General features: G+C 44.6%; 1 protein-coding gene across 5 annotated transcripts; it reads right to left on the reverse strand.

The window, feature by feature from the left end:
• Positions 1-1,927: 1,927 nt before the first annotated feature.
• On the reverse strand, positions 1,928-10,481 carry LOC144307921 (cancer/testis antigen family 45 member A8-like). 5 transcript variants are annotated; one of them, XM_077887992.1, is made up of 7 exons: positions 10,375-10,481; positions 7,457-7,574; positions 6,912-7,098; positions 5,056-5,233; positions 3,313-3,432; positions 2,613-2,706; positions 1,928-2,227 (listed from the first exon to the last, which is right to left on the reverse strand). In XM_077887992.1, the coding sequence occupies exons 3-7, from the start codon at positions 6,936-6,938 to the stop codon at positions 2,128-2,130; spliced, it is 519 nt and encodes a 172-aa protein (XP_077744118.1). In that variant the 5' UTR covers positions 6,939-7,098; positions 7,457-7,574; positions 10,375-10,481; the 3' UTR covers positions 1,928-2,127. The 5 variants fall into 5 exon arrangements, with proteins under 5 accessions (XP_077744118.1, XP_077744119.1, XP_077744117.1 ...); XM_077887993.1 differs by lacking the exon at positions 10,375-10,481 and adding an exon at positions 10,202-10,364 and having other exon boundaries at positions 6,988-7,098; XM_077887991.1 differs by lacking the exon at positions 10,375-10,481 and adding an exon at positions 10,202-10,364.
• Between the last annotated feature and the right edge of the window lie 2,385 nt (positions 10,482-12,866).

The raw sequence follows: 12,866 nt of genomic DNA on the forward strand, positions 1-12,866 counted from the left end.
CCTGAAAACCTGTTAGCTTGGAATGGAGCCTAGAACAAGAGAATATTCTCTGATCTGACATCTATGGCCTCATATGGAGTTCCCAGTGACCAGCTGACCAGAAAAGAATGACATAATGCTTGATTTACACTTGATACTTCCCAATATGCAGGCTTCACCTGTATTCAACTTCTATTCCTGCCTATCAATCAACATAAATTTAGGAGCTTAGAATAATACAAATGTATTCTCAAACAATTCTATAGGTCAGAAGTCCAGGCAGGCTTGATTGATTTCTCTTCATGATTGGGTCATGCACAATTGAAGTCAAGGTGTTGACCATGCTGGGTCATTAACTAGTGACTCAGAGAGAGAAAATGCTTCCAATCCCTTTCATGTTATTGACAGGTCTAGTTTCTTAAGGTTGTAGGACTGAGGTCCCCCGTTCCTTGCTTTCTTTCACCTTTCTTTCAGCTAGGCCACTCAAGTTGCTAGGACCACCTGTCTCCCTCCCTCAGTGAACGCCCCCATCTTCCAAGCACTAATGGTGTATCCTGAACATGGAAGCAGGGATGTGGACTGTGCATGGACCATAAATATGAACTTCCACTCACCAAGACCGATTGTGTTGCAGGTACAGCTGACTGTTCCATCTGCAATCCACATAGACCAACACTGAGCACCTGATATGTACCTACCCCAAGTGGTCATCCAGCTACCTACCAGTTGGCAGACTGATTATTTTGGTCTGCTTCAAAAATAATTGGGGAGAGAGTAGCTGTTTGTACATGAATACATCTTTATTTTAGATATGGATGTTCTTTCTCACCCACAGTACTTTTGTTTTTTAATTTAATTTTTTTTGTATATTTTTTTTGTATATTTTTTTATTGGAGTTTGATTTGCCAACATATAGTATGACACCCAGTGTTCATCCTGTCAAGTGCCCCCCTCAGTATGTCATCCAGTCACCCCATTCCCCCGTCCACCTCCCCTTCCACTACCCCTTGTTCATTTCAGTACTTTTAGAACACCATTTGCAGACTTAGAAAATTCCTTCCCAACATCATGGAATTCCATACTGCATTACTTATAAACACGGAACTAGCTTCTCAGGGCAAATGCTCATGGATTTCACTGGGATTATGTTACCCATCATCCTGAAGTGATGGTTTAATTGAACTGTGGTATGATCTTCTGAAGCCTCAGTTATGCTTGTGCCATGCTGGCAGTGCCTTCTGGGGTGGGGACAACATAAACTAGCAAGTGGAACACTCTACCTAGGGTCACATAGATGGAGCTGTTTCTATAAAGACGCAATTCATGTCTTCAGCAATTAATGAGCAACAGTGTCGGGACCTCCTCTCATTAATGCTGCTTACATATCCAGTAGCAAGATTTTCTTTCCCTTCCCCACAATGTTAGGATTAGCAAATGGAGAAATGTTTTCAACACGTGACCACAATGATTGCACTGAAAGGCAAATTTAGGCTAACCAACTGACCATATTGGATGCCTATCACTCTCAATCTATGAGCAAAAATGAGGTACCTCTGGGATGGAGACATGGAACCTGACAATCAAAGGAAGTAGGATTTCCAATACACACAGCCTAAGGAGTATGTGTGAAATCTCTAGAGCTCTTCTTGGTACTCCCACGATTTTTTGATTAATTATTGGGAAATTGCAACAACACAATACAGGCAGAGCATCTAATGTTACAGACCTTCCAGAAATTAAAGCTAACTCATCTCCTCAGGCCAAACAACAGAACAGCTAAGGGGCTGCCTCAGACCAAGGGAATTAGAAATGGGTAGACAGTCCCCAGGAATAAATGCCAGGGAGACACAGCAACATGCCAAAGAATCAAAAATAGTAATAGTATTTACTTGATGACTTAATAATATCCCAAAACTCAGTGGAAAAAATCAAACACAAAAACATTAAGTTATTCCTTCAAACACAATACTTAGGGCAAAAGCCCAGCTTTTACTAACAGAAACTTACAGCATTCAAGTTGCAATGCTTTTTATTAGCCACAAGAAGAAAATTTTTAGCAAACTCCTGCTAGCATGTATCAATAATATCCAGTACATTGCAGGACAGCCAACTCATTCTGCTTTCTCGTTGATCATTTCCATAATGGGATTATAAACTTAGGGTGTGAATATCTTTCTTGAGAAAGTGGTCCACTTCTAAGTTGTCTAGTATCTTCTGAAGATGAGTTATTAAGTCTTGTCTTTGAAATCTGAAAATAAAGGGATAAGTCATTAACCAAAAGATACTGGGAAAAAAAAAAAACTATGAAGCAGGATTCTGTAAAAAATGCAAAGAGAAGGTCCATTTACCAGAGAATGGAAAACACATTTGCAAGGTAAGGGACAATCAAACAAGTACAAATAGTACCAGTCAAGGGTCAAGGCACACCTCAAACTCTAGTGAGAACAGAAAACACTTTGAGCTTGGAAAAACCAGTGACACACAGATAATATCAATCCAAATAGCTGGAGAAAACATGAACTCTGAGTGAGGACCATGGTTTGAGAAATGCCAGGCAGGGCCCAAACCCACACCTCCTCCAGTGTCACACTGGGCCCACTGGGAACTTACTGGTTGGTTCCTCCTACACTCACCTTGCTGCTTCTTTCATAGTATATATGACAAATTTTCTCTGCAGTTCTGGAGGTCCTTGCACTCCTTCCAGCAATTTGAGGATTTTTTCATATTCTGGACATATTTTTAAAAATCTTCAGTATTTGAAAAGTACAAGGAGGAAGTTGAATTCAATATTGGTATCTCAGCAATTGCTCAAGGGCTAAAATGTTAGAGCACGTGGGCTTTCCATGGTTATATCCAAAAGCCCGAACATAGCCATCAATAGAGCTCTGGGACATAAAACTAATTAAGGAATACTAAATGAGGGCAGCCCAGATGGCTCAGAGGTTCAGCACTTCCTTCAGCTCAGGGTGTGATCCTGAAGATCTGAGATCGAGTCCCACGTCAGGCTCCCTGCATGGAGCTTGCTTCTCCTGCCTGTGTCTCTGCCTCTCTCTCTCTCTCTCTCTCTCTCTGTTTCTCATGAATAAATAAATAAATAAATAAATAAATAAATAAATAAATAAATATATTTTTAAAATTTTTTAAAAGGAATACTAAATGACAACAGAAAGGTTTACTGAGACATTTCAGTCCAAATAAAGAGAAACCATTCCAATCCTGAAAACCCAATTCTGGCAAAGGATGAGCCTCAAAAGCTCGGTTGAATCTAATCTAAATCACAGAATGAGAAAGATTTTCTCTGGTTTCATGGAGAGGAATTCTTATTTTGCTTACTTCCTCCAAACTGTCGAATTTCCTTCTTCAATTGCTCTTTGATTTCTATATTGATTTCCATTGGTATTGGCAGTTTATCTGTCACATCTGAGACAGACATTGATCTCATCTTGGGGTCATCTGCAGAGACAGAGAGCTGGTAATGAATCCTCTCACCAGTGCATTACTATCAGGTTTGTGAAGCAGCCCACCCTTGCTGACACTGTTTAAGTCATGAGACAAAGAATCAAACTGATTGTATGGAATGCATAAGCTCTGGAGGAATAGATTTTGACAAGTAGCTACCAGGGGGGTTTGCCCACTTTCCCTCTCCTCCCTGTGGATACTATGAAAGGTAGAAACCAGATTGAATGTGGTAGAGCTGCAATCTCATGCAATTCAACAATCGCACACAGATATCATCATGCTCCATGTCTCTAATGTTTTCATTTCATAGCAGGAGGCTATACCAGATTGATGTATTGGACCTGAAAATTTAACCTCAGTAAATATGATACAACAAATAAGCCTCTTACATTATTGGCACTACACATACACACAGAAATGTACTTGGAAAGTATAAGCAATTAAAGAACATTTTGAGAGCCCTGGCACTCATGACTTAGTGTCGCATTGCTGCTGTCTACAATGTGAAAAGCTGAACATGTCTCTTGATGTCACGATGCTTCATATTGGCACTCCATCACCAAAAATCCCCACCAGTAAATGACTCTCCTCATCAGTCTTTTCTATCTCAGGAGATCAGTTTTTTGTACTCCAAGTGTGGCAGGTCTACATCATTTCCTCATCCTTCTATATGCAGAGCATCAAGCCAAAATTGGGGATGAACAGTGAACAGGACAGAAAAACCCTTCCCTTTTGGAATGTATAATCTCCTGTGGAAGTCAGGTGATAGATGTAAAAAGAGCAAAGGGGAAAACACAGTTTGACATTGTGTCAGGGAGTAAGTAAGCAGGGATGTGATAGAGAGCAAGAGGAGAAGCCTCCGTGAGCATGTGGTCGGGCAGGGCTCACTGATGAGGTGACCCCTGGGCAAGAGGAGCAGAGGACAGAGCCAGCCTGTGCACACACAGAAGAGGAGTCTAGCTGCTGTGAGGGCCATTCAGGGCCTCTAGGAAGGGATGAACCCAGGATGTGGAGCAAAGAACAGAGACAGAGACAACAAGAAGGACAAAGAGAGGACATGTGATAGGAAGAGAGGATGGCAGGGACAAATTCTACAGGGCCTATAGACCAGGGTTGGGAGCTCAGATTTTGCTTGGACTACACAAGAGACTGGATGATAGAATAATGTTACATGTGTCACAATCTGATATCTGTGTGGACATGGTCACCCTATGCAATAGGTGGGCATCTAAGGTCAAGTGCAAAAGCAAGATCGAAGCTCAGAAGCTATGGGAGCAGGTGGATGAGGCAGGAGGCAGTGTGGAATGAGGGACAATATAATGATGGGACTCAGGAATGATGACAGTATAAGAGCCTCTAGAGAAAGAAAAGCAGAAGGAATAATTAGAATATTCAATAAGAAGAGGGAAACCAGTAGAATGCGAAGTTTTGGAAGCCATGAATGTTTCCAGGAAGGACAGAGTGAACACCTGGTCCAATGTGGCTGAGAAATTGAGGGCAGCATCAGCCAGAGCTGGTAACCTTGATGGGAAATGCTCCCGTGGTGTGGAGGACCCAGAGACCAGGCTGCTGTGGGTTAGGTAGGGAAGGGGAGGCGAGGATCGGCATCCTCATCACCTTCCAAGCACATGGCTGGGCCCCCGGGGTGGGATGCTCCCTCTTCTTCCTGTTTCACTGTCAGCAGCGTCATCCTCAGCATTCTCTTAAATGGAGGCGGAGTGATAGGTTTCCCGGGACGTTTCATTTGGCTTTGGGGACCGAAAGCAGGCTCCTCTGCCTTATCAGTCATCAGTTCCTGAGGAGCATCAAGAAACATGTTCCATTAATGACAAAAATGCAACCATGCCAAGGCAATACGGAGGGTCCTCATAAAGTAAAAAATAGAATGACGCTAAGATCCAGCAATTGCACTACTAGGTATTCACCCAAAGGACACAAAAATACTGATTTGAAGGAGCACCTGAGGGATGCCTGGGTGACTCAGCAGTTGAGAGCCACCTTCCGCCCAGGGCATGATGCTAGAGTTCAGGATCAAGTCCCACATCGGACTCCCTGCATGGAGCCTGCTTCTCTCTCTTCCTATGTCTCTGCCTCTCTCTCTCTCTTTCTCTCTCTCTCTCTCTCTCTGTCTCTCATGAATAAATAAATAAAAATTTTTAAAAAATAATGAAGGGGCACATGGTGTTTATAGCAGCATTATCTGTAATAGCCAAGCTATGGTAAGAGCCCAAAAGTCCATGGACTGATAAATGGAAAAAGAAGAGGTGGTGCATATAAAATGGCCTATTACTCAACCATCACAAACAATGAAATCTTACCTGTGCAACAACATGAGTGGAGCTAGACAGCATAAGTTTATACAAAGTAAGTCATGCAGAGAAATGGAAATACCAAAGGATTTCACTAATATGTGGAATGCAAGTAACAAAACAGAGGAATATGGGAGGAGAAAGGAATGGAAAACCAGAAAACTTATTCCTAAGTACAGAGACCAAACTAAGGTTTACTGGAGGGGAGATGGGCATGGGGTCAAGTTTAATGTGTGACAGGGACTAAGGAGGACACTTGTGATGAGCACCAGGTATTGTATGAAAGTGTGTAATCACTGAATTCTATCCCTGAAACTAATATTACGCTCTTAACTAACTGGAGTTTAAATAAAAACTTAGCAAACAATACAACCATTCCAAACCTGCATTCTATATATGTATATACACATGCATCTATGTCATTAATATCATTTTCACAGGGACCAAGTTTTACAGTGGCCTCACAAACATTTTGTTCCCAGGAAACCCATCCTAACTTCCATCCAGTCTATGTGGAAAATGGGGGAGGCTAATATAGAAGTGTCATCCAAAGGCAAACACTGTACATGATGAATCAGATTGCTTCCAGAATGTGAACCCCTCAGCCAGAATTGAATATACATGATATCCTATTTGAGGAAGTAATAAACTATTCTGTATCAACTCTTTCAGGGGAGATAATTCCATTTCCTTTCCCAATTTGACTTAAACGCGGGGATCCATGGGTGGCCCAGCGGTTTAGTGCCTGCCTTCAGCCCAGGGCGTGATCCTGGAGTCCCGGGGTCGAGTCCCGCATCGGGCTCCCTGCATGGAGCCTGCTTCTCCATCTGCCTGTGTCTCTGCCTCTCTCTCTCTCTGTCTCTCATGAACAAATAAATAAAATCTTTTAAAAAAACAATTTGACAAAAACACAAGATTATCATTATTTACTGAATCTTCACAGAATGTCTCTTGTAGAGGGTGAGGGGAGAAATCTTTAATCCACCCACTTCAAATGACAGGGAGTTCAAATATGTCAGTCTAGCAGCCATATGATGGGCACTTTTCAAGCTGTTCATAGATCAGTTGGGACTTATTGGTATGACACACTAGCTGAAAGATCTCATCCAAGGATAACCCCCACATTTGCCCCATCATGTTAGAATCAACTGCTGATATCAATACCTTTACTGAACCATGGACGGTTCCCATTCAGGAGAAGCACAAAAGAGGGAAATAATTTTCATGGAACTTTTCATACCAGCCAGTTCATCTTCTAAATTCTTTCCATGTGCTGACTCACTTAAGCTTCCACAAAGCTTGTTGGTTTGCAACACTGGACACTTCCCTGGGTGACACAGAAACTGGCCCCCTACTCAAAAAGCAGAGAGAGGCTGAAGGAGGAAACCCCCCAATCCAATCCAAATCCCCCAGCTGCTATTACAAGTAGCAGCTGTAATAAGCAAGGCAATTTAGATACGAGGCTTGTCCTTGCCTGGCAGGAGGAATATATCATCCCTCCCACATGCCAGACCCTTCAAATTTATATGAAGGTCTCAACTGGGTTCAGTCACATAGGTGTACATCCAGGTGCAATCATGTCCCCTCCATGACCTCCTCAGACACTCCACACTCCATAGGACTGCCTATGACAATATTCTCCATTTCCCTCTGCCACAATGAGCCCTGAGTGGTCATCCAGGAGTTTCTTTAGCATGCAGGTGGCTCACCTGGTGGCCCTCTGGCTATATCAACAGCTGGATTGCTTCCTTTCCTTTGTTGGGTTTAGGGGTGGCCTCCCATGTTCTTTGTATCAGGTGCCCAATCTGTAATCAGACACCACAGGAGCTGCAAAAGTCCAAGGTTGAAAAGACAAAGACATAGTTTGTATAGGAAGGTCCTCTCCGTGTGCAAGAATAGCACTTGTGGCCTGCTCCCTACATGTTCATGTGGCTGCAGCTTCAGGAACCTGACATGGTCGTGTCTCTTACACATGCTAGTCAGGGAAGGAGGCAGTGTCAGGTAAGAGGAGATGGACTGGGAGTGGGATTCACCAGAGCAGGATATTACCTGCTCCCGTCTACAACGGTGCAGGCTCCAGTCTGGGTATGGTGCATCTCAGCAGGACAGGGGGATCCTAGGGGGCATAGAACACTTTCCCCTCCGTCACAGCTGTGAGGAAACACACCCTTCCTAATGAGACATCCCTTTGCAAATTCCAGAATATCCTGCCTCTCCCAGGACCCATGGGGCTTTGTGTCCTGAGCAGCAGGGCACAGTGATCCACTGTGAGTGTCGGACTATTCCTGTCTCCTGACTTCCATTGCTTTATGAGGCTGGGTGTCTCAGTAGGGGACTCCAGTCTGGGGTATAGGACAACAAACAGGCCCTACTGCTTGGTCATTGAAATGGATTAAAGCTGGGACAGTACTGTAGTCCACCAACCAGAACAAGGTGGATTTACTGTAGGCTATTTTACCTGACGCTTTAATATCCCATTCTTCCCTTCTAACATCCTGCTGCCTCCATCCATGTCCCGTACGTGATCCTTAAAACATATTGTGATCTTTATTTTTTTAATTTTTATTTATTTATGATAGTCACAGAGAGAGAGAGAGAGGCAGAGACATAGGCAGAGGGAGAAGCAGGCTCCATGCACCAGGAGCCCGATGTGGGATTCGATCCCAGGTCTCCAGGATCGCGCCCTGGGCCAAAGGCAGGCGCCAAACCGCTGCGCCACCCAGGGATCCCTATCGTGATCTTTAAAACATGACCTGGATCACTGTCTCTTTGATAAGGATATGTGTACACAGAACTTGGTTTCTCCAATCCCCTAATGGTGAAAACCTCCTTTGCCTAATGGTGGAAAGCTTGCATTAGGCCACATGTGTTGTCTACACAAAGCATGGCATATTGAGAACCCTCACTGGGAGGGAGGGGCCCACGTAATCACTTGCTACCCCCTCTTCAGGTGAGAATTTGGGCAGATGGTCCCAGATTCCTCTGGAAGTTGCCTGGGGCACTGTTCAGAAGGCACAGGGCAGGCTGTTGCTGCATTAACTTTAAGTCCCTGTATTGTTCAGGCTTTCTGCCTGGTGCTGTGGTGTGACCTCCCTGACCACGCACGCCATCTACTGGATCTATGGGAAGGGCAGGTGTTAGCACTCAGCTAGGGCATCAGATTCCTCATGGCCAAGAGTCTCAGTGCCTTAGCAGTCAGAGTGTGCAAAACAGCAGTGGCAAACTCAAATATCTCTCCACATACCCTGACCTCACAAGGACTTATTCATGATCATCCACCGTCAGCTTCCCAGTGTCCATGACCTAGGATTCATCCCTGCATTTCAGGCCAACTGTCAGCATATTGGGCTCCAGGCCCCATGGTCAAGCAGCCATCAACCCTGATCCTTAGACCACATGGACCACACTGGGGGGTGTGCCCTGGCCTTTTTCCAGGATGGGCAGCTATGCCAGTGAACTCAGAGGGCATAGAAGCAATTCCCAAGAACTTTCCCCATCTGGGGGCTCCCGTGGCCTGGGGCTGTGCTGCCGAATTTCATTTATTGTATCAGGGGTCAGAGAGCATGGGGCATAGTGACCTATCCTCATCCATCACCAGTACCCCTCCACTTCGCTCAGGAGTCCTCCTTCTTAGTGGCTCTCAGGCTCCGTCTCAGCAACTGGACTAGAATCTGCAAGCAGGGATCCCTGGGTGGCACAGCGGTTTGGCGCCTGCCTTTGGCCCAGGGCGCGATCCTGGAGACCCGGGATCGAATCCCACGTCGGGCTCCCGGTGTATGGAGCCTGCTTCTCCCTCTGCCTATGTCTCTGTCTTTCTCTTTCTCTCTCTCTGTGTGACTATCATAAATAAATTTTAAAAAATTAAAAAAAATTATAGAATCTGCAAGCATCTCGAGCCCCCTAACTTTGAAATCAGCACTGAAAATCTCCAACATCCCCTCCTCCTTCCCCCACCTTATCTGCCACCCCCAAGCCCATGGAGGGGTGTACCTGTTTCACTTTTTCTACCCTCATATTTACTTCCACCCAGCATCCAAGCTGCAGCCTGTCCTCAGGCACCAGTGACCATCCATCTGACACAGCAGAGGCCAGCCTGCCCCCCAGCCCGGAGCTTCCCATCTCTGTTGGGGTTACTCAGTGAAGCTCCTCCCACAAATGCTTCAGACTGCCTGGCACTGTAGGGGTATCCCTGCACAAACATGGCAGTCTTTAAGCATCTGAGGGACCTTCTCACCTCCCCACACAGACTGCAGTGGCCAAGCCTGGAATTCCCCAAGGGTGCCTCCTTCTCCAGACCCATTTCTCTGGTCTCCTGACTGGCTGGACCCTGGGAGCTCCCTTGGAGCTCTAGAAATCAGACTGGCCTTGTACAGGGAGGACAAGGAGGGACCAGGGAAGGAGGCAGCCATTCCACGTGGGTCCTGGCAGGTTTAAGAAGCTGGCAACGTACATACCAGGCTCCTCTTGGGTGACCCCAAGAGTAGATCTACAAACTGCGAACCAGAACCATAAAAGTTTGTATAGGCGACTACACTGGGTACATCCCAGGCACCTTCCAGATAGGCCCAGCAACCCTCACTCTGAAGCTGTGATCTGGTCACAGTTCCTAAGGCAGAGTGGAACTTACATTCAGGGACAAAGGTCAGAGTGAGTGGCTTCCAATGACTTGTGGCCAGCTTGGGGTCAACAGAAGGTCACATTCTCTCAGGAACTTCTCCAACAAAGGCAGAATTCTGGTAAAAACTAGGAACAAGGTAAGGAAGGGGAGATGTGGCGGTCAGGATCAGTCAGTGAGCACAAAGATTCCCGTGATGGGTGGCTGGCCTGAGGAAAGGAGCCTTCTCCTGGATCACTAGCTGACAGCCTGCAGGATCATCCTCCTTTGGAATCCCTTTATTTGGTAGAGGACCATCTTATGAAAATGATGAGATGAGGAAGGGGCAGGTCACTTTAAGAGTGGCCAGAAGGAAGATTGGCAGACCCTGAAATCCGTGGCCTGAGGCCCCAAGTACTGTGTTCACCACATTCACAAGGAACCTGTGAAAAAGGAGTGACTAGTGGAAAAGCAGCACGGGGGCTTGCTGCTATTTCCCTCATCCCACAATTGACATGCTTATTGATTCGGCCCTGTCTTTTGAAGTAGCAGAGTGTGAATCCATTTTTCTGAGAATTATCATCCTCTGCAAACTCCCTTAGTAATATTACTCAGTCATTAGAAACGACAAATACCCACCATTTGCTTTGATGTGGATGGAACTGGAGGGTGTTATGCTGAGAGAAATTAGTCAATCAGAAAAGGACAAACATTATATGGTCTCATTCATTTGGGGAATATAAAAATTAGTGAAAGGGAATAAAGGGAAAGGAAAGAAAATGAGTGAAAATATCAGTGAGGGTGACAAAACATGAGAGACACCTAACTCTGGGAAACGAACAAGGGGTTATGGAAGGGGAGGTGGGTGGGGGGTTGGGGTGACTGGGTGATGGGCACTGAGGGGGGCACTTGGCAGGATGAGCACTGGGTGTTATGCTAAATGTTGGCAAATTGAACTCCAATAAAAAATTTAAAAAATATTTTAACTTAAAATTTTGATTGCATTTCACCTTATAAGCAAAATTTTAATTGCATTTGAACCAGAATAGTTGAAGATCAGGGACTGTACTAAGAGTTCATGTGAGGTGTGAGTAGCATAGATGGCTCATCAGTCTTCACAGCTGAGTCCAGTCGAGCCCAGGGACCACCCCTCTTTTAGTTTCTCAAGGCGTCTGCCTGGCACTCTCCATAGTAACTGCATGCAGTGGAGCAGAATGAGCCCTTTTCCTTCTCACAGGTGCTCTGCACTCTCTGTATTGTCACACCTGGAGTCTGGGCACCCTGGCAGAGCCTTGGTATACTGACATTCTTCACCCTAAGAATATAATAAGGACATTGCCTTTTTATGAAGAAACTCCAGACTTTGGTTATGCTAAATGTGAAAAGCAGATATTTCCAAATGGTACAATTCCAGCTGATTTCCAAATGGATCTTGTGTTTTCTCTTTCACTTGCCATGGTGAACACTGTTTTACATAGCTTGCTTTCAAACTCAGGAACAGAAAACTCTTCTCTTTTGGCTAAAATGATACAAGAACCCAACAGCTAAGTAGACATTTGCATCAAAAGAGGCTGAATCCTGTATCAATAGTATAACTAAGGGCCTGGTCCATTACCCAGATTCTCTTTGCTTTTTTGAAGACACTTGATCCCAGTTCAGGTTTCTCCTTATGATCGCTCTTCAGTGACATGCTACTTAAGTCCTTAATGCTGTCACATAATTCCCTAGCACTCCCAGTGGAAGTCCTAAGGTTCACTGTAAATGAATACTTTCCTGCCCATGTTCACCAGCACCAATTATTTTGCTCTACATGGCATCAATCAGAATGTGACAATTTCTTAGCTCAGGCCCCAAATAGCAAATGCACATTTTGAAAGATACTATTGTCAATAGGCTTGACCATTGCCTCACATAGAATCTTGTATTCAATAATCAGAATATAATTCTTCTCAAGGATTCAAACATTGGCAATGGTGTCAACAAAATCAAATTTTTAATTGAATGTAGACTATGATCTCTAAGCAAATTGAAATTAAATTAGCACTTCTAAGCAATACACCAAAAGGCCCTCCAAAATTTGATAACATGGTTTAAATCAGTATTTATTACTGAAATCTAGGAACACATCATGTAACATACTCTGTGGGACACACGTAATGAGGAACAGAGAGGAAAACTTATAGCTTTATATGTTTCTCTTAGAAAAGAAAAATGGCTGCAAATTATCAAGTTCTGTCCATGGAGGAAGGTGCAAAAAAGACTACAATAATTACAGAAAAGTAGAATGAGAGCTATGTTGTGTCCTGAATGCTCATCTCTCCCCACAAGCATGTATTGAAATCCAGACCCCGAAAGAAGCTAGTATTAGGAGGCATCAGGGAACTTTGGCAGGTCCTAAGGTCAGGACAAGGTCACGACCCTGAATGGGATTAGTGCTTCAGAAAGAAGGCTCCAAAGAGATCCCGAACCCTCCCAGCACTGAGAGGAGAGAGGGTGCCAGTTCCCCAACCAGGCAGTGGACCTTC

This window comes from Canis aureus, chromosome X, assembly GCF_053574225.1.
Source record: "Canis aureus isolate CA01 chromosome X, VMU_Caureus_v.1.0, whole genome shotgun sequence".
Lineage (NCBI taxonomy): Eukaryota > Metazoa > Chordata > Mammalia > Carnivora > Canidae > Canis > Canis aureus.